The following is a 25350-nucleotide window of genomic DNA, read 5'->3' on the forward strand; positions in this document are numbered from 1 at the left end:
CCTCCTCCTTCTTCTTCTTCTTCTTCTTCTTCTTCTTCTCTTTCCCCCCTCCCCTCCTCCTTCCTCTTCTTGGTCAAGATAACTACAGATAGCATCAATAAAGTGCTCAAGTCTTCCTGAGGGTGACAGGGAATAGGAGTCTTCCAGAGCCCCTACCAGAACCAGATGTGCCTGAAAAGCCCTGCATTTTTCTCTCAGACACCTGTGCCCACTGCTCCAAGTAGTGCCTTGTGGTCCTTTCCTCCCCGTTGGACCGGGTCTCTCCTGTTCCTACAGTGGGCCAAGCAAGTTGGAAAAGGGTCCTTCTGAATGAGTGCCTGGAAGGAAAGGAGTGGGGGCTCTTAAATCACTTTTCCTACTTCGCACTTCACAGGGTTCTCATTCCTAGTTCTGTCTCGTGCCCTTCAAAAACCTGACAGAACTCTCGCTCAGTTTTAATGTCTCAGCATTTACCCCATCCTTTTCTTTACTCAACATTTCTTCGGTTAACCTGTCCCTCCAGGATTTCTGGGATTTTAAACTTCTCTTAACTCTCTTCCCCAGCTTTACCTTCGCAACTCTTTCTTCCTGGGCCCCGACCGGTTAGTTAGATCCGCTGGGGCTGATCTTTGTTCCTCTTTTTCTCCTCACCCTCCCGAGCCCCTTCACCTTCTCCTTTGCAGTCGCCGGCTCTCTAGATTCCCCGGCTGTTTGCTGCTGAGAAATCTTTGCTGCAGCGAGGACCGGAGTTCCCCGCGCGCGCAGCCCAGTGGCAGAAGAGGGCTAGGCGGAGAGCGAAGGCGAGGAGTGGAGCTGGGAGGCAGCTCGTCCTCCCTGGGAGCCTGCAGGATGCGGCGGGGGATCGGGGGCGTGGGGAGGTACTAAGCCCCCTGAGCCCCTGTTCCGGGCTTGCAGACCCTGCCCGCGAGCCAAATTCCAACCAAGTGCATCCAAAAAGCAAAAGCGCCTGGAAAGCCAAGAGAGGGGAGCTGGGGGTGCCCATCTCCAGAGTGAGTCCCTCTGCGAACCAGGGAAGAAGAGAGGCGGGAGTCAGGGAGCGGTGTGGGGGCGAAAATCCCAACTAAGCCCCCTGAGCCCCTGTTCCGGGCTTGCAGACCCTGCCCGCGAGCCAAATTCCAACCAAGTGCATCCAAAAAGCAAAAGCGCCTGGAAAGCCAAGAGAGGGGAGCTGGGGGTGCCCATCTCCAGAGTGAGTCCCTCTGCGAACCAGGGAAGAAGAGAGGCGGGAGTCAGGGAGCGGTGTGGGGGCGAAAATCCCACACTCCAGACCAGCCGGGGAAAAGCGATGGGCGAGCGCGGGTGCAAGTGAGGCAAAGAGAGAGCGCATGTCTCGTCTCTGCCAGCAGCCACTAGACGCTCCACCACCATCTTTTACATGTGCAACATTTGCAGCCGGACGGAAAACCTCTCCCAGGGCTATGGAGACTGCGGGAAAAATCTGGCAACTCTCAATGGAGAGCTAAGGAGAAATAGTCACAGTCATAAACCGCCCAAACCTTTCTCCTTTTTTCCTTTTTTTTATTTTTATTTTTGATTGTTTTTAATTTTAGCGCCATCGTCTTCAATGCCTCTCTGAACAGCCTTTAGGAAGAGTGTGAGAGAAAGAGAGAGAGAGAGAGAGAGAGAGAGAGAGAGCGCTCCAGGGAGAGGAGAAAAGAAGATGAGGATTATTTGTACACAGATTGTCTTGTTATTTTCCGGATTTTGGGGACTCGCCATGGGAGCCTTTCCGAGCAGCGTGCAAATAGGTAAGCTGTGCTCCGGGGTGGCTTGCATGTGGCTGGCTGCAGCACACATCCGAAAGTGAGTTAAATGAGTTGCTGATAAGCAATTCGGGGAAACGTTCGGCGGCTCCCTTCCCTTCTGCTATCCTCTTCTTCCCGTCTGAAAGGACTGTCCCGTTAGGGCAGGTTCTACTAGAAGGCACACAGGACAGTCCGCCCACCCTTCCTCGGCCCTTACCCTCCTTCTGCCCTGAGCTCAAGTCGTTTAAGTAAGGTTGAAATAAGTTGAGGAAAAAAGCCTCAGAGGTTCGATTGTCCTTTATGTATTTCATTTAATCTTTTGGAGGAAGGAAAACATAAAGGGATGAGTTTGTTTTAAATTAAAAGCAAAATCCTTTCCTTCCCACACTGGGTGCTGCAGCTTTCATGCTATTACAAAAAAGAGACTGGGGGGGGGGGCGTTTTCATCCGCACCGCCTGCTCTTTTCTTGCTACCGGTTAGGTTACCAGACGCCAAAGTGAGATCCCAGGAACCTTGTCTAGTTTGGATTTTCCTCTTAAAGCTTTTGCTTATTTTCCTCCACCTCTACTCTGTCCCCAGGAGCCCCCACCCATCCTTGGCTTTTCTTTCTATTCTCTCCTCCTGTGTTTCAATGGGACACAGCTATCATTGAATTTCTTCCAGCTAAACCCAGGCTCACACACTGCATCATTTCTGTGCACAAAACCACGCTAATTAAGCGAGTCCACGAGCCGCAGAAAAACAAAGTTTATTTCTCCTTCCTGATTTCCCTCTTTCCTATTCATCTCGATGTTCCTTAGTTGTTTCCTTATTTTTATGTCAGTCTCTCTTCCATTCGTGCCTGGCAGAGAGAGGTGCCCTGAGCTGGCCGGTGTATCAGTGGGCTGGGAATCCTGTGGAAGTCAAGAGAGAGAAAGCAAAACACACTAAACGGTCTTAGAGGTCATCTTGATCATGACAAATTACAACAAGAAAACCCTAGCTGTCCTAAAGACTGAAATACTAAGCTTGCACCTTAGGCACCAAGGACAGTCTCCCCAGATGTGGCAAAGATAGCACCTTAATTATGTGTGCTCCTGAGTGGCAGTACTTGGGGTGGGTATAGTATTTACAAGAGGTAGCCTTGAATGTGCTTTTCCTGCTCTTTTCCATAGGTGGTCTCTTCATCAGAAACACAGATCAGGAATACACTGCTTTCCGATTAGCAATTTTTCTTCATAACACCAGCCCCAATGCATCGGAAGCTCCTTTTAATTTGGTACCTCATGTGGACAACATCGAGACAGCCAACAGTTTTGCTGTAACAAATGCCTGTAAGTAAAAGACAAGTTACTGATAAATTTAAAGATAATTAAAATGAGGAGCTAGAGCTCCCTTCCTGTTTTATTATTTTTGTGATCAATGTTTTTACAAAGAAATTCAAGTTTTCTAGAATTCCCTGGTTTCAGAGAAAATGAGTTAAAAAGAAAAATAAGTCTCAGGGATATTCAGCTGGTCTCTTTTTCTTCCTCTTCTCCATTCTTCTCTTCCTTTTTTTTTTTCTTCCTCTTTTCTTCATTTGTTGCCTGGATAATTCAAGTTAAACTCTTCTTTAATATTTCAGTGTTATTCCTATCATCTGTTTGCCAATTTAGTGAAAACTGTGCTCAGTCTAGCTTTTGATTCTGTGCCTTTGTTTTTTTTTTTATTTGCTTTTCACTTGAGTAATCTTATGTCTTGCTTTTAAAGAAGATACATGATTATTTACACAGATAAAGGCAGAGGAAGGCTTGCTAATAGTGAAAAAAAGCGGAGAGTGCTGGTGGAAAGAATATATGTTTGAGTGGGTTGGTTGATGCTGCAGATGATCTGGTGATGTCACTTGAGGCTGCCCTGCTCCTATATTCTGGGTTGTAAATGTCTCCTTCTATCACGTAATGCATACATCCTGTGGACAGAACTCCATGAATCCTTACCTTGGTGCCAAATCATGTTAGTCTCTGATTCACCTGGATTCACAAACCATCCAGGCTAGATCTGTTATCCCATACAATGAAGCTAAATGAGTGGCCTCACGTAATGCTACAAGGAGACAGATGTACAGTAATTCTGTGCCAAGATTCTATATAACTGAATGTTAAGAAAACACAATCAACTGTTCATTAATTTGAAACACTTAATAAGATTATTTTGCTCTTCCATTCTTGAAGGAAGTGCATGTTTCCTTTATTTCCTTAGTTTTATGTGGTAATTGCATTTTGTTTCAAATTTATATGTTAAGAAAATGACTGTGGATTATCTAAAACATATAGGAATGGCTTTTATATAAAAATCTGCATGCTTTCACAACAGCAGCAAAATGTTTAATCTGAATTTAGAACACTTTTCTAATATCAAGTTGGATGTCTCTTAATTTAAAAATTCTCTAATTACAAAAAAAGTACACTTAACAAAGAAAGAAGAGAAACTGAAAACAAAGGGTATTTAAATGTTTAAAGGAAATCTCTCATCAACTTAAATATATTCATTCTTTTTTTGTCAGCTCATTTAACAGGTAGTGTGCTCACTTCTACTTGATTTTTAGGAGTTCTTGACTATTTTTTAGAACTTACATTCATAAAGAGGTTGAAACATAACAGTTTGGTAAAATGTCGCAGATGTATTATTTGTCAGGAATGCTGCAGTTCCTATAAGTATTACTTAATTAAAAATACTTTTTATTTAGAGATAAAATTAATACTACATCAAAACAGAAGAAAGACATTTTAAAACCAAAATGCCTGTAGAGTAGGGCTAGGTTTGTGGCTAGTCATTTTTATAAATTTTATATTAGTTTTATATTTCAAAGTTAGAAGGAATGTCAACATTTCAGAGAGCTCTATGAAAAATATTCTTCTCAACACATGAATATTCATTATTTAAATATTTTACTCATGTCAATATAACTGTTGCTAACTTTAAAATTAACTTATGATGCAAATATATATAAATGTGCTTTGTCAACAATTACATTTTAAATATTATTAAATTTTGAATTATTTTCTCAAAGATGGCAGATATTTAGTTTTATGTTGTTTTGCTTCCATGAATTAAAATCTGAAACATGTTAAAGTTGGCACAGTGACTTTGGCATTATGAACTAGAAAATACTAATCTTTTCTTCTTCCCTATCATTTGTTAACTTCATTTGGAATCATTTTAACTAGTATGAGTTTATTTATGTAATTGAAATATTCATTAAACAAAATGTGATTGGTAAAGTACCTGTAAATATGAAAAACTGATAGGAAGTTGCATACAGAACAAGAAACAAAAAAGTCTGAAATGTAGAGGATGATATTTTTTAAGTATTGAGAAAATTGAGACAAATAAAACAAATCTATTTTGAGTTCATATATAACACAATATCAATGATCTAAGATTTTTCCCAATCACATACAATTGATTTTGTGTGTTTCAAAACATTTTTAAAAAAACAAATTGTAATAAGGAAAAAATGTTCTAACAAAGTAAAGAAAAATTCATATAAAAAATGAGTATGCCAAATATCCCTAAGGCAAATTCAAGCAGAATTAGGGGAAAATCAAGGGTGGATCAGGTGATTGGTATTTGTGGAAGAGACTGACCAGAAGCATATATACATGTGTTTTTCCACTCTCATTAAAGGTGAAACATAACCAGTCAGTATAAGGCAACCTCATTTGTCAAGTTCATTGTCTCTGGGTACAAAAGGTTAAAAATAGGTCTTCAAATTTAGCATTCTGGAGAATTAACATAGAGCTTTTCCTTCCTGTGATGTAGACTGGATTTTCACATTTGTCATATTGGATTAAAGAAATTATGCAGGATGCATTAGGTTTATCTTGATTTTGATATTTTTGTGGTAGCCCTTTGTAAAACTTCAGTCCAGTCTCTCTGTGAATTAAGGGTCATTGAACAGGGCATATTTAATTGTTTTATAAAGTATACACTCACAGAAATAACAGATTAAAGAGTAAAATAAGTTGGCCACTTAGTGGACAGATATAATTTAATCTTCTTGTGCTCTAAATTAAACTAGTGCCCTAAGAAAATTTTGGGACACTAAACCAGTCTATGTATAACATTTACATATTCATATGTTTAAACCTGGTTAACTCCCACTTAGCAGCGTGGTACAAATCCCAGGTTACTGGAAGTAGAAATAATTTGACACATATTTTTACTTATTTTCAGTAATGTTTTTGTAAGATTAAGTTAAAATATTGTTTTCCATTTTTTAGATATTCATGTTTTTGCTAAGTCACCTTATTCTGAATATTAAATTGAAATTATGAGATAGACATAATAGAAATTAGTTCCTGTTTTAATAGCAAAAAATAATTGATAAATACTTTGTAATATTTTTAAATGTAATTAAATGTATACATTTCTTCATTATGATCTACACAGGGAGAGAATATAACAAAAATCTGTATTTCAAAAATAAATTCAATATGGGCAATTTTCTTTAAAATATCATACAATTATATTTTGGATGGATATAATGTTTTCTTTGCAAACAAACATGTCAGTTATGTTGAGTAATGTCCTTTGCATAACAGTTGAGATGATCTGAAATAGGTGGATTTTAAAAATACTTTTACCATAGTTAATTTGTTGAGATATTTTGCTTTGGAGGATGATATATACTAAACCTGACCAAAAGTAGGAAAACGCCAAATTAGCCTATCACTAAATTTTCTAAAAGATGAAAATACTTAAGATATTTCTATTAGTTTAGTCCAGCTATATAGAAATCTTGTAAAAAATAATTAATCCCATATTAATTACAATATGCAATGTATTCCATAAGTATTCAGCTTCTGAAATGATCCTTATGGACAATTGGAAGTACACAATAAACTAAAGTACTTACATGTTGTTTCCTTGGTGAAATATATGATAATTTTACAAAACATTTCTAAGTTTTTAGAGTTTGACAGACAACACCACTTGGTTAATATTTTCTCTTCTTATTTATAACTATATGTTTTATCTTTCTCCAAATTTCTGTCAGAATCCTTTCTAAGTTGCCTAACAGATGATGATTCAAGAAGTTTCAATCATCATGTGTAGGCTGGATACTCCAGTAACGATGTAAAAGCTGTTCTAAGATAAATATTGTACTATTTATGGCCAATTTACTTATCAGTTCAAAGTATCTGGAAGAATGGAGCTCATAAAAATAGCTTGGTATATAAAGTTGTTTAGTTAATTTCATTACATGGAAAGTGTGACACTATATTCAATAATTTTGCAGAAATTTTTACTAATGTAATAGGTACATAAAAACTAACTGAATTTAAATGTAGTACATAATATAATAGTTTGGGTTTAACATTGTTTAAATATTTTTATACATTTTGCTTTCAGGACTATGAAGTCTTGAAAAAACATTTTAAGAATTTATAATGGGCCACTGTAGTAATCCTAACATGCTAGAGACAAAATTTCAATTCTGCAAAAATGAGTAAAGATACATTAGAATGCAATACTGTTTTGCTTATTTTTCATAAAATGGGTAATATAACTCTATTGTAGTTCTTTCTGGATTTTTAAATTTTGAATACCAAGATTTTAAGTTAGTTCTTTAGGTTCATAATTTTTATATCTCCCCCATAATTTTCCATTTTGAGATTAATGACCAAAATATAAGTCATAGTCTCATGGTTTGTCTCTTTCATGAATGGTATGCTGATGCATATTTTGCATTGTATTTCAAAGTTGTCTCAGGATTAACCTTTCATAAAACAGTCAGAAAAACTCTTTTTTCCAACCTGCATTTTTCCAAGTATTACTTTGCCAAGAGGAAAATTTTTAATTTAGGCATTGGGAAATATATGTAAATGTATATAAAATTTTATTTATAAGTAGTATTACTCATTTGGATTTTAATATGAAGAATAAATATAATGCATTTTACATTTTATGACAACATGTAGTTTTTAAATTGATTCATGCAAATTATTTTATTTGACCCGAAGCTTGTCTTACAGTGAGATAGTCTGAGAAGCCAGGCATTATTTTACAGTTTCCTGTCTTTAGACTGAAAAAAGTTATTTTAATTGCCAAAGACTATGTAGTAATGGATTGCAAAGCCAGAATTTGAAGCAAGTCTTCTAATTACCATCTTAGTGCTTTCCTTAGGATGGCATAAAGGCGCAAAAAGTACATCTATGTTGAGATTGCTTGAATTTAGAAAAAAAAGAATTGCCATTTATCTATTCTCTAATAAATGCCTAATTTAATTGCAGCATTTTGAAGAAAATAGGACAAGGCAGTTCTGGGCAATTTATTCATTAATCACCTAGAGTGATATAACAAAGACTGAAATCATATTACATAATGAAGCCATCCATCCACTCATTAGACTGGATAATAAATATAAACATTTGTTCAGTGAACATACCTATCAAGTGCAATGCTAATCAAGACACTATACTAGAAACTGAGACTATAAAGCTTAAAGGGTAATTGCTGCCTTCAATGAGCTCACAGTTCAGTGGGAAAGACAAACAAATTGGTTGTAGCACAGTTTTCAGTATGGTAAGATAAAGTGCTGTGAACAGAAAACAGAGCGCTATGATGGGGCGGAATAAAGAAAGGGCAATCACACCACACTTGGTGCGGCATCTGAAGGATGAGCTTGCCTGATCTGAGTGTTGAAACTGTAGACATGCCTGTCCAAAGGAGTGCCACATGAGAAGGCACCATGGTGTGGGGAGCTCCGTGTGTTTGAGCCACAAAAAATGGGCTAGTCTGGCTGTAATATTGACAGTGAGAAGGAAAAGTGTGCTAAGAGATGAAGCTTTGTAGATTCACAGAGGATCTGTATCTGCTGCAGGAAGACTCTGGAATAAAAAGGGCTCCCCCAATTTTTTTGAACACAATAATGACATGATCATACTTATATTATACAAAGAACAAGATGCTTGCAAGAGGGAGAATGAATTGGAAGGGGACAAAATAGAGGAAAGGCCTCATTAGTTGAGAGTTGAAGAGTTTAAATGATGGATGTTTGGGTAAAAGTAGAAGCACCGAGAGACAAAAGCTCAAAGATTCAAGAATATACAAGTTCTGACAATTCATTGATTGATCGGATTCTGTGGGGGAAGGTGGAGAAATGCAGTGAGAATAAAAGGAGGTGCCTTGGGATTTCTGACCTATACCTACTAGTACTAATCACAGGAAGGGACACACACGAGAAGAGGCAGAATCGAGTGGGGAAGGTTGGTTTCATGTGGCAATACTGATTTTTAGATGTTAAAGAGTCGCCCAACTGTAGAGGTGCATTAAAGAGTTGGGCATGGACATGCAGCGCTCTTGGTACAGTTTGAGCTGACAGCAGAGGATCAGTGATGGCTGAAGCCAGGGAAGTGAATGAGTTCACCCAACATGAGCTTCAGCAGTGAAGGACCGTGGAACACAAAATGCCAAGAAGGGCCAGTACTTAACAGGCAAGGAAAGAACAAGAGACTGCAGGAAAACGAGTCAGAGAGTTCGGAGGAAAAGGAGGAAGAGTAATTTCACTGGAGCCAGGAGGTTGACAGAATGCCAGGTAAACAGAGATCAACTTTATCAAGAGCTATGGTGTTTAAGTAGCACTTTGCAAAGAAAATTATAGTATCATTAACATAAATTATTCTCTTCTCTTTACAGTGTTGTTTTTTTGGCCAGGAAAAAAGTTACCTTTATTAATCCCACTATTCTACTGATATTAACTTTTGTATAAGTTGGTCTAGACTCTTTTAATCTTTTATTTAGTCTTTTCCAGACTGTTGAACTAGATGAGTTTGAGTATGCAGACTGAGACTGGCTAAATTACACTTCTGAGTCCCAAGCTCCTCCCCTATTAACACAGGAAAATTACACCTATGGCCTATAAATTTTATGGCTATAGAAAAGTGTATGGAAAAATATTCCACATATAGATATAACTCAAGTAACTGTAGCTGTATACATTTTCTATATACATTTTCTGAATCAATCTTAATATTTCCCATGACATATTTTGTTTTTATATTTTGGAAAGGTAATTTATATTTTTAATAAACATATAGTATTTGGCTGATGTTTTATAAAACCTTTTTGATCCTTCAATTTAATTCATTTTAATTTATATACATGAGTTTAAAGCTGTATTTGTCAAAGTTATTTTGAAGTCCTACAAGGGGATGGCTTTATGGATTTTATGGATCATTCACACAAAGAATTGTTTCATGTGTCAATTAAAGGAAGAAAGTTAATTCTCCTAATAATATGCACAATTGTGTGTGCTTGTGCATAGTGTGATTGCATGTGTGTTTACAGAAAAAAGAGTCTTAAACTGTTAAGTAGCTATTCAGTGGATTCCAGCCACAAAGAAAGGCCCAGTACTGGAGCCCTGAAAATACCACAAAGAGATAAACAAAGAGGTCTTCATTCCCTACCTTCATAATTTGAGAAAAGAATTTTATCCTAGAAACTAACCAAGACTTTTTCAATAAAAAGCATCTCTGCTAGCTTCTTCCTTGAAATGGAATACGATCCACTGTGTCCTTGCTGAAAAAATACTTGGCTTTGTTCTCTGCCTCTCATACTGTCATTTCATGCTTTTATCCCTTCATTTACTGTCCAAAGGGCTGCATAGTCTACATCAGCTTCTTCTATTTTTATCACTATTTACCTTATTCCTTATCATCACCATCCCTGGAACACTATGTTCTTGAAGGTCATCATCAGTGGCTTACAAATTAGCAAGCCTAATGGTTTCTTATTCCTCAGTATCTGAGAATTCTTTGTTGGATCTAACACTGAAGATGAGTCTCTGTTCTTTGAAATCCATTTGTCTTCTGCTAATGACAATATTAATAGTACTGTAGTTATTTTAGTGCAGTATTGGATATATGCCAGCAATTTATGTTACCTTGGTTTTTACACAACTCTGAGGAGCAGGCTTTGTTTTTATCATTTTATAAATGGAGCAACTGAAGATTAACATAGTTAAGAAAATTTTCCTGAGATCATCAAGTATTGTTGTCATCAGAAATTAAAGTCAGTTTTCTTAACTGATTCATTGCTAGATGGCCATCTAGCTGGAGCAGTGCAGTGCCAACAGAATATCATAACTTGGTGTGACTGTAGCTATGCAGCACTTAGTTTCAACATTAAAAAGTTTATCTCAAATCTACCCTTATAACAACTTTTGCTCACATCAACAAATTAAGTATAGAATTTTACATTGGACACTGAAGATTTGTAATGCAGCACAATTTTTTTAATTCTAAATGGTGACACTCTCATTATTTCATATTGCCAAATTTATGTCATAAATGCCTCCATGTATAAATTCTAACTGAATGACTCAACTGTTATACAGTGTTGGGCACTCCATTAGTTGGCCAGCCTTCATATTTTATATAGAAACATTATATGATTTCAGGATAACTGAAGATGCTCAAGTCCATTTTTCTGAATGAGGTACTGTGCTTAGGGGACTGGAGTTTCCTATGACTTTTTAAATTTCCAAATAAACATGGTAACAACTGTTAAAGAACATCAACCTAAGACAAAATCATTCGAGTATTTGTAGCATCATCATTTGCCTTTAACATAAGATAATTGCTATTTTATCAATAAAATGTCCAATATTTTCTTACAAATAAAAGGTGAAAAATATTTGAGATGTAAATTTTCTATCAATAATCCACAGTATTTCTTCAGATATAGCAAAATTTATATCATAAGATGCAATAAGTATTTGCTTAGTTATTACTTATGAGCTTGTTCAAAAATTCAGCTTTTCATTGGTAACCTTAGATATGCACACCCATGTTTATACAGCACAGTTTGTAATAGCTAAAACTTGGAAACAGCCCAAATGCCTATCAACTGGAGACTGGAGAAAGATGTGCTTTTTCTATAAAATGGAGTACTACTCAGCTATAAAGAATGAGAAACTAGAAACATTTATAGCTAAATGGATGTACATTAAGGCTATACATAACCTTAAATGAAATAAATAGAACACACATGTGTAAATACCAAACAGCTTCTCTGGTGTGAAAAACTAAAAGTGTAAATAAGGTTCAAATTGTGTAATTGATAATGCAAAATAGGAAGAAAATAAAATTGTATAATCGATAAGACAAAATAGGCTAAAGGAATAGGAGAAGTGGGAAGGGTAGGGGAAAGGAAGGAAGGGAAAAGAAAACTATGAGAAAAGGAAAAATGGAAATAAAATCTTTGTAAATAGCTAAAAGTAGAGGGAGTGAAGGGAGGGCAGAGGTATGGGAAAAAATAAGAACCAAGATACATAATGTAAAGGTACAAGTTCCCAATGATGCATGTAACTGTATTGTATACCTAAAAAGTACCAATAAATTTAATGAAAAAAATAATACGTGGTGGTACACATCTGTAATCCCAGAACTCTGGGAGGATGTTACAAGAAAATCTGAAGTTTTGATTCACCTTGCCCAACTTAGCAACATGACAAGATACCATCTTAAAAATAAAATAGTGGACTAGGGATATAACTCAGTGTGAAGCCCTGGACTTAATCTCCAGTACAAAAAAAAAAATCCTCTATGACATTCCATCTTTCATACTTTTATTTTAAGCTAAATAAGCTTATGAAATTTTCAAGCCATTGTTTTTTTTTTTGTTTTTTTTTTTTTCTGGTACCGGGGATTGAACTCTGGTCCTTGCGTTTGCAAGGCAGGCCACCAAACCATTGAGCTAAATCCCCGGCCCAAGCCATTGTTTAATTCCACCATGTGGAGATAGAGTAAGCAGTTTTTTTGCAAATCTTTCTACATTTCTTTTGTTTTCCTATTCAGACACAGTTCAAGAGTAGTGTAAACAGAAGCTTTTATTGTATATCTAGAAATGAAAGTACTTTGCTGCAATTAATATCATTCTATACCTGTATTTAATGAAATATTTCACTTAATTATGAAGTTTTTCTATCAGTACATGACAACTATCTCATTTTCTTTACTGCTTCATAATGTGCAATTGGGAGAAGTTACATATGATTAATATAGCCTATCCCTTTTGGGTCAACACTGAAGGTGATTCCATAGTTTGATATTACAAATAAAAGAGCAATAAAACTATTTGTGTATGTGTGAATATTCCTGTAGGATCAAATTGTGAAAATGTAATTACTAAATTAAATAATATCGATTTGTGCTCCCAACAGATTTTAATCTTATTCTCTCCTCAAAGATGTTATTTGAATTTACAGCTACCAGTATGTGAGAATAATTATTTTCTCTATGACCTGCCAACACTAACTGTTATCAGCCTCTTCAATCTTTATTTGTCCTGATGGGTGAAAATGACATCTAATCACTCCTTTAATTTGCATATTTTAACTTAACTGTGAGACTGAGAAAATTTCCTATGCTTATAAAACCAGTTACTTCTTTCCTTGTGAAATGTTCATTCCCTTCCCCAATTAATAATTTTGTTGTTATTTGCGGCAGTATTTTATGTCCTATATAAATTAATTATTTGAAATATAAAATGAAAAACAGTCATTTGCTTTCAGCTTCATCTATGTCTTTTGCCAAACAAAACACTTTAAATTTTTGTTTAGTCAAATATATGAGCCATTTTCTTAATGGCTTCTGAGTTTTGTGTTATGATTATAAGTCCATTATTATCCATAAAATTAAAAATATTATCCAATATCTTTTCAGTATATTTATGGTTTTAAATTTTATACTTGTAACCCTCTTTTGGAATTTATTCTCTTATATATAGTAGGAATTGGATCTTGATTTCTTTCTCCTCTGTATTTTTAATAAACTGTTCTTTTGCCTGTGCTTTGAACTAACACACTTGTACACAACAGATGCCCTTTCTTGATGGAATTTGAGACTGCAACAATTCTGCTTTTTTTGGGGGGGAGTACTGGGGATCGAACTCTGAACCTTGTACTTGTGAGACAGGCAGGGACACCACTGAGCTAAATTTTATCTCTTCCACAATCTTTATTTGCTGTTCTTTACCTGCTTTCCCTTTTCTGGCAGTACCTACTGGTCATACTACTGGTTTTGCTATTTTCAATATGTGCTTTCTCATGCTTTCTGGTTTCTCTTTTTCTTTTTCTGATTGTCATTAAGCATCAGTCCTCTTGCATCTACATCCAAAGTATTTCACAAACATTTTCACTTTCTTCATCTCTAGTCCTATCACCCATGTGCAAGTCAGGGGTTCTACTTTAGTAATTTCACATTTCATCTCCTGCTTCTCTGACTTATATTTCATCATCTACTTTCTCTACTGCTGTGGAGAGTGCCCTTCTGAGTTTGTAAATCAGAGACTGTCTCTTTCCTGTTTAAACTCTTCCAATAGCGCATCTTTTCTAGCTTTTCCAAGGTCCTGCATGATCTGATTCTTGTCTGTCTCTTTGCTTTTCTCACCATAGTGCAGTCCACTCTGGTCTTCTTCCCTTTATACCTTTATGATTGCTGCTTCCTTCCTTTTATTTAAATCTTCTGATCCAGTTATTTGGCTACATTTTCTGAAACTTTAGGAATCAAATGTGATCACCTTAGAAAACCCTGGTTAACATCTCCATCTAATTTCCCCACTCAGAAATTATTGTTACTCTATGTCACACTACCAATGCAATAAGTAATTTTACTTTCATCACAATCTATAGCAACTATTTTCATCTTTTAATTTATTTACCATATGTTTTCTCCACTAGAATGAAAGGCTTCAGGACAAATGCTATAGTTCACTTGTTAAGCTGTATGTTCTTATAGTTTAATGCAATTGCTGGTAGAAAATAGAAATCAGTAAATATCTGCACATAAATGAATTAAAAATATATGGTTAGTTTTCACTCACCCTGAAGAGATATAACATATTTCATGTGTAATCTTACAAAAAATTAAACAAAGGATATGAAGAAAATGAGGAAGCAGATCCCCAAAAAATTTTATATTCTTTTTTTAAGGTTTTTTTTTCTCAGCTGTTTCCATTAGATCAATTTATCAGATGAGTTTAAGTAGAGAAGAAAAGAAGACCACCAGGAAGGAAGAAGTTTGGACTGTCTGTACAAAATAATGTACATCATGCTGGCTAGATAGCACCTTGTTAAATTTAAATCTGGTAGGAGAGGACGTCTATGTGTGTATACAATTTGTTGTCTGCTGACAAAAGAACTTGAAAATGCTGATTGCAACTACTTTGAAAGCAGGAGACAACCCATTTGGGAAGTCCAGGTGAACTGGTAAGTAGACTCAGGAGAATCCTATCTGTTCAGATGCTGGCTGCCTCTTCAGCACTTCATAAAGTTCAAGGGCATAGAAGAGTTTTCAAAAAAGGAGGTGGGGTTTGGAGCCCAATGTGTACTTTCAATCTTGAGTTGTGATCTCCAACTTCTGTTACCAGTTTCACAATTTATTAGTTTCCTTAACTTTTTCTTGCTTCCTTGTTTGAAATTACTTTTATATGTGGCCACTTATTTAATGTTCATCTATATAAACTAACTTCCCTAGGCAATTTCACTTCTCTGCTCCAGAGATTTATTTATTTTGCAGAACTGGAGACTGAACTCATACTTCGTACTGAGTTCCATTCTCAGCTTGTTGCTGCTGTTGATGTTGTTTTGTTTTATTTTAGTTTTTCAGACAATGCCTCACTAAGTTTCCCACTTTAGACTTGAGCTTGAGATCCTCCTGCCTCCCAAGTTCTGGGAATAGAGGCCTATGTCACCATGCAATCAAGAGAAAAAGATTCTTTCTGTATCCTGAAAAATTGGCATTCTTCTCCCATTCCTTATAGAAAGGCTATAAGACAAAATATTTCTTTGATTGCTCTGATAGCCAGGAAGCTCAATCCATATTTACTGTTCAGTAACGATAGTACTAACTACTTCAAATAAATATGTTATACACACAGCAAAAGTATATCACTTTTGTAGAGAAGCATAGAGGTATTATAATTATAAATTTAAAAGTCTCAACGTCTCCCACTCGACAAAGATATTGGTCACATTTCACTTGAATAGTCAACTTTTCCATTTAATACTGTTTTTATCATATATATGTATAATGATAAGTATGCCCCAAGTATGACAGCTCATACCTGTCATCCCAGCACTGTTGGAGGCTGAGGGAGCAGGATTAAATGTTCAAGCCCAGTCTGGGCAACTTAGCAACTTAGTGAGATTCTGTCTCTAAATAAAACATTTAAAATAAAAAAAATAAATTGAAATATGTTGGAAATGTAGTTCAGTGTATTCAGTAATGCCAAATCTATCTATCTATCTATGAAAAACAGATACACACATATGTGTACTATATATATATATATATGTGTGTGTGTGTGTGTGTGTCTATATATATATATATACATATATACATACATATACATATATATACACATACAAATATATATACACACACACATATACATATGGTAAGCAGATAGATAAACTATCAACTGCATTACACTCTGACAGCAAGGATAATACCTTATTAATTCCATTACCATAAAGGCCTGTCTGGAACATAAATGTTCTATATTCAGTAATTATAGGTTTATTGGAGGAGAAAAAAATGTAGGAAGAAACCTACTTCATGATTGAATGCTTAAACAACTAATTCTTAGCTAGAACTGAGTAATACAAATATGAATCTAGTTTCCTTTTTATATGAATCTAGTTTCTTTTCTATATTAATCTAGTTTCTATATACTATCTATATAACAATCTAGTTTCTTTTACTCTTCATATTTTTACAACACACATTACATGTCTTCTTACTACTTAATAACATTTCTTCCTTTAACAGTTTCTAAAACTATCAAAATTAAATTCTGGCATTTCAGATGGTCTCTGTTTTATCATAATTTCATTAAAATATATTGACTTGAATTAACCTCCACATTCTTGTCATGATCTGTTTAGAATTAAATTTAACCTTCTTGAAACTCATGAGTGTATCTGATATGAGCTGTCCAGATGAGAATATGAGTTCCAATTATTTAAGCACTATAAACATACAAGGTGCTCCTAAGGTGTAGCATTCTGTTGGTCCATGTTAGGACTATGATCTTTAAAACTTCACATTCTGCTCTATTTCACACATGAATCACCACTAATTAGTCTCTCCAAAGAATATTTTAACCTCCCATAGAGCATTTAAAAATATTCATAATATAAGAATTTATACGTGTATTCTTAAATTTCATCTGTTTCAGCAATATTGTTACCTCAGTCTTTATTCAGTTAGGTATAAATTATTCAAGTTTCTTTAAATTGACTATTATTATCTACAAGAGTGATAAAATTTAAACAGAGTAGAAGATAGGATAGATACAAAATGTTATCAGGATGTGAATGGATATGGTTTATGTATGGGCCGTTAAATGTGACATCTCCGAAAAATAGTTAAGATGATCATATTTGTCAACATTACACATATAAGATGGACATTTTACTACATTTGTGCTTTTTAACATTAAAGCAAACCAAAAATTCAAACGGTAGGGAAATATCTTATACAAACATAGGATAAAAGATTACTCACATGCTCACACACATACACACACACACATACACACACACATACACAAACACCCTTCATTTAGATAAAAAAGAATAGACAAAGGATATATGAAAGAGAATTAATATTGGAACAAAAAACTAATCTATGAACTATGAAACATTCCTAACCTTAATGAGAGAAAAAATTAAAATGATATATACAATTGTGTGTAATAAATTGGCTAATTTTAGTGGCAAAGACAGAAAATTTTAAGCCTTAAGATGGCACTTAAAATTGATAAAAAGCTTTGGAAAATAAATTATGTATATCTACTAAAAGAAATTAAAATTATGAATCACTTAACTCAAGTCTATGGGAAAATCTCCAGTTAGGATGTTCATGAAATGTGAAAGCATTTCTTTGTAATTTTTGTTTGGAAATTGTTAAATTGATTAACACCTATCCAGACTGTTAAAGAAAGACTGTCCATCATGAGAATTCATTATCAGAATTATGCCAAAATTTCCAAATTTAGGACGTTTTTCTCTGTATATAGAATCCTTGTGTCTTTTCTTTACATTACTCTGATATTTTTCTTTTTACAAAAGGTAATCTCGTTATCCAGGTATAAAAAGGAAGGCCTCAAAAATGAAGTAATGATTAATAAAGTTTGCTTATCGTTTTAAATGATTTTTTAAAAGCAACAGTTGTGTAGAGGATCGGTGATCTTCCACGCCCGTCCTGGCTGATAGGTGTGTAAAAAAAGGGAGCATTGCTTGCTTTGGAGTTAGTGGGCTTCTTGACTTTGGGCAGGTCTGGGAAATCTTCCTCAATGAATGATACGAAACATCACTGTTAATAATTTTGTCCCTACAATCTGGGGGAGCAGAATGCGTCTGGAGAGTGTGGCGTTGACGAGGGAAGTGATGTTTAGTAGATGGCAGAGTGGAGTGGCTCGGAGGAGAACTGCAGAGCCAGGAGTGGTGGAGGCGTAGACAGCCCTGTCGGCTAGGACGGGTGTACTGTTCTACGGCAGAAGACAGTAAGATTTACTTTAAACAGCTTATAACGTTATTACATTTGTGTTGTAGAAAGATTTCCAGCAGCACTGTTCATAATTCGTATATACAGAAAAATGCAGTTCCTTTCTCATATCAAACCCTACACGAAGAAACCATTTCCTAGACAAGACAATTTTGTTACTTTAGTTTCTGCTTGTAAATCCACTATTGAATATCTTCTGCTCACTATTTTTCAGTAGAAGCTGTTATTTCCAACAACCAGAACTTCTCTATCATCTCAAACACATATCTCCAAAACCACAAACCAGGTCTTTTCATAATAAATAAATCAAAAATTGGCTGGCATTATTGGCAGAAATAAAAGCAAAATAAAAAAATAGGCATCCTTTACAATGTGTAAAGTCAATTAAATATCCTTACAGATTAATATAAGTGCTGAAAGAATACTATATATTCTAATCCTGATTAAATTCAGACCACCTCCCCCATTTTAATTATTGTTCTTGATGGAAGTAAATTACTCAATTCCCTTGGCAGAAATATTAATCAATACTCCAATTTTCGACTTGCCATTTTAACCACATACTATTGAGCAGGTATACTCATTTTTTCCCCCAGCTCTAAAATTTATTTATTTTCTTTTTCTTTTTTTTTTCTTTTACTGAGTTTATTGGTACATTTTAGGTATATAGTACAGTTACATTCATTATTGGGATCTTGTACCTTTACATGACAGGTGGTCTTGGGTCTCATTTTTTCCTCTTGTCCCTGAATTTTTTTTTTTTTTTGGTACTTGGGGAATCGAACTCAGGTCCTTGAGCTTGCAGGGCAGGCAGCAAAACCACTGAGCTAAATCCCCAGCCCAACATAATATAAAGGAAGAATAATAATTGGTAAGTGAACATCTGGAATGTGTGTGCCCATGCACATACACACAGCCTACCAAAGGAGAAATATACAGTAAGATACTGATGTATATAACTTGCGAGATATGTTTACTCCTTTCAAAATAATTAGCAATTTTCATGTGCATACTTTTGCATAACCTTCTTAAAAGTTATTTCTTATTTATTTATTTTCTCATTGAGTTTATTGGTACATTTTAGGTATACAGTACAGTTACATTCATCATTAGGATCTGGTACATTTACATGACAGGTCTTGGTTCTCACTTTTTCCCCTTACCTCTACAAGTTATTTCTTTAAAATGAAAAATAAGGGCCAAGATTTAGCTCAGTGGTTCCCCTGCCTGCTTCTCAATATCAAGGACCAGAGTTTGATCCCCGGTACCAAATAAATAAATACACAAAAATATAAAATAAACAATTGATTTGTATATAAGTATATGTATGGTTCAGGAGAATTTAACAGTCTGTTATCTGTACATATATATCACACTTCTGCATAGATATTTAATACATGCATAACTATAGCATTTGATTCTTGTTGTTTTCACAAAATTTGGTAATGATTGTCTGTTATGAAAACACAAGTGAATGTGAAAATAAGCCTCATTTTATAGAAGTGATAAAATCACAGATTAGAAACTAAGTGTGAATGTTTTTATTGAGGGAAAACTGTTGCTAAAATTGTATAGTATTTTATTTTCAAAATAGCAATATCTTAATCTCTCCTACACTTTATTTTATTTCAAAAAGGAAATTTCCACTTAGAAATACTAATATTCTAGTTCTTTAACTATTACACTGAAGCTAATGTACTATTTTACAAAATAATACATACCTATTAAATACTATGATTCAGATATTTTCATTATATGGGAAATATGTACCATATAATGGTGAGTTAAAAAAATAGGTTCTCTTTGGTTGCAATTTTGTAAAAATAATAATATATTATAATAGAAAAGACTGAGAGGGATATATCAAACTGGTGGTTGCTCTCATATTTTTTAGTGTCTTTATGCAGAATTTCCATTTTTACAGGTTCTACTATTTCTATGTTCATAAACAGTTCATAGTCATGATTTTTCTGATTAATAATAGGTAAACAAAAGAAAATGTAATGATACTGTCAGTATGTTCTGAGTTCCTTTTGTCCTAGCTAGCCACGAAGACAGATAAACTAGAGACATTTTTTAGAATATTTTGTTAACTTATAAGTTGACATGTTTATTCGTTGTGGTTACATGCACTGATTTGAAAAATATAAAGACCAACTTTAATGAACTACAGTTATTATTATAGTTGCTGATTTTAGCTCAGCATCTATTATATACCATATATTATTTTTATTCTTTATGGAATTTGATAGTTGCAAGAGGGATTGGTCTCATGTATCTGGTGATGTTTTAATGTGCAGTCTTTCCTGACCACCCCCAGGTAGATTAAATTCCACTTTGCTAATACCTCATAGCACCTTGGGCTTACCTTATTATATTATGCTATAATTTACTTGTGCATCCCCTGGAATATATGAGTATATTATGAGTAATGTGAGTAAATTCCTACTGTGTGACACATGGCACAATGTCTGACACATAATAACATTAAATAAATACCCAACAAGTGCACAGATATCCAAATGGAAAGAATTGATACTTTGATATTAGTGTTTTGCTTAATTTTAAGCACCCAACTAAGTATTAATTGTAGCAGATTCTGTATCAATGAATGTGTTTGAACTATAAAAGAAGTTCAAAGCAATGTTTGTAGTACTGTAGATTGCACTTGGGGACTTTATACTCAGATACATGCCCAGCCATTTTTAAAATTAATTTCTTGAGTCAAAGTCTCACTAAGTTGCTAAATTGCCTGAGCTGACCTCAAAGCAGTGATCCTCCTGGATTAGCCTCCCACAGTATTGAGATTATATGTGTGCACCATTGTGCCTGGCTGAAAAATAATTTTTATGGACTTTATCTGAATGGATGACTGTTGAAGAATCATTACATTAAAATACCTCATCTTCAAGATTCAGAACCTAAGTGACCTGTAATGATAATCTTCAAACGAGTTGCCTTTCATCCTCATTGTGAGTTCTTCCCTTTCTTGAGAATATTTCATCTCAAGTATTGAAAGTGCCAAATTTAATTATAAACCAGACTGGTTTTGACAGCTACCTAGTGGATTAGTGAAGTACACTTCTGCATGTGTATATGCGGGTCATGAATGTGTGGGTTTGATACTGTATCTGGTCTCTAGCCCCTTCTCTCTCAAGTTGTTCCCCTGCTCTATTTCCCCATTGGCATGAACTCAATAGCTTTGTTTCACCTTGCCCTTCGACCATGATGTTCCTCTTTTGGAACCAGCTGACCATGAACTGAATTCTCTGAAATGGAGTCAAATAAACCTCTGCTCTTTTATGATAGGGCTGTCAAGTACTTTGTCCGCTAATAGGAGAGCTGACTAACTAAAAAAAAAAAACAGGTACTGGAGAAGTAGAGTCGCTGCTGGCACTACCTGAACAAGTAGTTCAGGAACTTCTGGAACAACTTTGAAGGAGGAAATTGGAAAATCAGCTCAAGAAGCCATAGAATACTATAACCAGAGCCCAATGCATGATTCTGGTTGGAACTCAAGTAACCAAAATGGAATTTGGGCAGTAAAGGCCAGGCTTATGAGGTTTCAGATATGAACAAGGACTAGATGGGAAGTAGAGACTAGAAGCCATGCATATTCAACTCTGACAAGATGGGGAGTGTGTGGAACACAGAGGAGACAGAGAGAGAGAGTGAGAGAGAGAGAGAGAATTTTTCCTGAATCTGAGACTTTTCAGGAAGCTAAGATTAGGGCAATGGACAAATTGATATGGTGAGAAAATTTTCAATGCAGGCCAAAGGACCTGATGGATGCTTTTAACCAGATTTATATTGAGAATCTGGAACCAGAGGCAAACCAGAAAATTTTGAAAAACTTTTGCCCTTTTTTTTTTTCAAAAGTAGCCATGTGTAAAGTTGAGGCCAAATGACATATACAGCCACTGAAAATATTAACACCGTTAAAAAGAAACCAAGTACCTTTTTACTTTTTGCCCTTTATGTACATTATAAATACCTAGACCTCCTAACATTTTCTCACTTCTACCCAATTTTAAATCTGGTTTTCCATGTATAAAATTCCAGGCACTATTTCATTACGAAGATACAAACCTCTTTGCCCCAAACAGCACACCATCTAGAGATCACTGAAAGCCAGAGTGCAATATGTCAGAAGCTATGCTTACATTGCAAAGAAGGCAATTAGCCCTGCTTAGTTTATTGCATACTAAAGTATATGTATAATATACTTAAAAGGTGTTTTCTCTTTTCTCATAGACTAGAAAAAGGCTTTCCTATCTCTTATAAAGCCAAGATAGCAGATGAAAGAATCTACATTAGCCAGAATAATTTGACTAAGGAAGTAAAATCATACTGATTTATTTAGATGCTAGAAATTGTAGAGTGAGAAATATATCCTTTGGCATATTTAGATTAAGTTTGGCTCTTAGTAATCTAAACCATTCATAGTGTCTCATGGAAACTAAATTGCTCATCACATATATTCTACATTCTTTATACATACCTTGCAGTTTGTTACCAAGTTCTGCAACCATCGATGGTCAGCTTTTAACTGTGTTCAGTTGTCGCTTTAACTAATTGAATGTTCATTTGTGAACTGCCTTTTTTCATTGTGCCATATCTGTTCTTAAAATTAAATGTCATTAAAATGGAATGGTGTTTACCTTAAAAAGTAACATCAAGAATAAGATGATAAGAAGGTGTTAAATTAGAAGTTGTTTTATATTGTATAAAAATAGTTAAAAAAAGAATGTCATAGGGGCTAGACCTCATAATCATAAAGCATAAAAACTAGAATTTTATCTTGAATGAATTTGAGGAAATGGAGATGTGTAAAAGGAAGTAGAATAGAATAAGTAAACACTATGGCAAAGAGAAGAGGACAAGGTAACACACTAGGTGCCTCATCTGATTGGAATAGGCTTGAAGTGTGGGAAAACAGGAAGGGAAGCTTAATTATAAACTCAGAAATTTAGATGCCAGGCAAAGAAACAGTTTAATTTTATATCAGGAAACATCTGAAGCTTTGGGTAGGGATTTAAACTGTGGAAAGTAGAATTTGTGGAACATTATTCTAGCAAGGGTATGCAAGTTCAACTTAGAAAATAAAAAGGGTGGGCACAAGAAAGTGAAATGAACCAAATTAAAGCCACACTTGTCTTTCCTGTCACTCCTCATCATCCTGGATTTATTCAGTCTACAGTTTAAACCTCTTCCTCATTTCATCCCCACATAAGAACCTCTACTCCAGACACGGATCTTTATTTATACTTTCACTTTTCAATCTCTGGTCTTTCACACATGTCAGTTTTAAAGAGAATAAGACTGCTCTGAATATCTTTCTGCCTCCTTCTATCCATAAAAACATGTCCACCCTTCCAATTCCAGCTCTCTGTGTGGGAAAAAGAATGCACACATTCTGAAGCTAAACCTGAATTCAATTTCTAGATTTGTTTCTCACTGGCTATGTGAATTGCTGATGACTTATTCTTCCATTTCCTTGAGTTTCACAAGGCTAAATCATAAGTAAAAGGTAGGGAGATATGCCTTGTTTTTAAGTAAAAAACATGAAGTAATGTGCATTAAAATACATTTATGCATAGTACTATAGGGATTGCAAAACCAAATTAATCATTAAAACAACTGTCATTCACTCAGCCTCATGTGTAAAAATAAAATACAGACTTTAATGGCTGATGGAGGTGATAAAAATATTGTCCTTTAGAAGATGGTGGCGGATAGCTCTATTTATCATGAAATACAAATATAACAGAAAGTCCTGAAAAATACAGTATAATCATTCTAATGAAAACATACAAAATTCAAACTTTTCCAAAACCCCAAACTTTTTGAACACCAATATAGCGTGATGAGTGAAAATTTCCACACATGACCTCATGTGATGGGTTTCAGTTAAAAATGTAAAAATCACTCTCAGGCCACATATACAAGGTGTATGTACAGCATAATACATTTCATTTGGTCTTTGGTCCCATTCTGAAGATATCTCATTATGTAAATGCAAATACTTCAAAATAAGAAAAATCTGAAACACTTCTGGTCCCAAGCATTTCAGGTAAGGGATATTCACCTTGTATCAAAAATTCATTTTTGCATAGATTGACTTAGAAATGTTTGTTGGGTATGGCTGTTTTGAATGTGGTCAAGTATTGAGGTAGGTGAGGATATAAAGGTCTGGAGTAAACATATATTATTGACAATTATTAGCATGTAAGTGACAAACTATGAACAAGAGGACTACCCAAATATTTCATTAGATTAAAATAAAGATTTCTGCTTAAGAAATCCAGAGGAAGATACAAATTGTCTTCTTTGATTCATAAGAATTTAAAAAATTAATTTGATTCCAATCTAAAAATCAGCAAACATTACATTAAAATTTGCATTTTTTACTCTTCTGTAAACTTTGAAAAGTTATATTATAATAAGCCGGAATTTTCTTGATCATGGCCATAGGCCAAGAAGTGAAAGCCAGAATTTTCTAATGGCAACAATTAGTTGCATTGTAGTAAGTGAACCCAGGAAAACGTGGTCTATTCTCCTTATTAGAAATTATTATAGTTAGAAACCACAAGGCTTAGTTTTGAGGAAAAGGCTAAGCAAGGCACTGTTTCTCAGAAGCCCACATAGAACACATAGCCTGTTGTATATCTCAGACAGGGTGAAAATTAAGAGAAGGTGTTTCTGATTAGGAGAGATTTTCACCTTTAAGATTATGTGCTCAATAAATCTTCCCAATAATGTCTTTTAATGTATACATACAATTTCAAGAGATGAATTTTATTTCATTATTATGGATTTGTTTTGCAGTTACTTAAATTCCAAAGATTCCTTTTTAAAAGTGTTCATGTGTTTCATAGCTGCCATGTTGGTGATTTTTCCATGTTCTATACATTTCTTTATGTAAGGTATACATTTTGTGATGGTCAGATTCAAATAAAATAATTTTAAAGTATAAATTTACAATATCTGGAAGTTGTAAATCTACTCGTTAGATTAAAAGGTTTTGGGGGAAAAAATTGCATTTGTTTTCTGTTAAATTTTCTGAGAC

The 25350-nt window shown here is 34.7% G+C and overlaps 1 protein-coding gene across 7 annotated transcripts in view; it reads left to right on the top strand.

Annotated features, from left to right (window-relative positions):
- The first annotated feature begins 1068 nt into the window (after positions 1 to 1068).
- The window catches only part of Gria4 (glutamate ionotropic receptor AMPA type subunit 4), a 340666-nt gene continuing 316384 nt past the window's right edge, over positions 1069 to 25350 (top strand). For 6 of the 7 annotated variants that reach the window (XM_010642075.3, XM_010642076.1, XM_010642077.1 and 3 more), the window contains exons 1-2: positions 1286 to 1748; positions 2901 to 3059. In XM_010642075.3, the coding sequence (XP_010640377.1) occupies positions 1661 to 1748; positions 2901 to 3059 (247 nt within the window). In that variant the 5' untranslated portion in view covers positions 1286 to 1660. Of the gene's footprint in view, positions 1190 to 1285; positions 1749 to 2900; positions 3060 to 25350 lie in introns of those variants that run through there. The other variant, XM_010642079.3, reaches the window with a different exon arrangement.

The sequence above is a fragment of the Fukomys damarensis genome, unplaced genomic scaffold, assembly GCF_012274545.1.
Source record: "Fukomys damarensis isolate Sample0158 unplaced genomic scaffold, DMR_v1.0_HiC HiC_scaffold_16, whole genome shotgun sequence".
In the NCBI taxonomy this organism is placed as follows: Eukaryota; Metazoa; Chordata; class Mammalia; order Rodentia; family Bathyergidae; genus Fukomys; species Fukomys damarensis.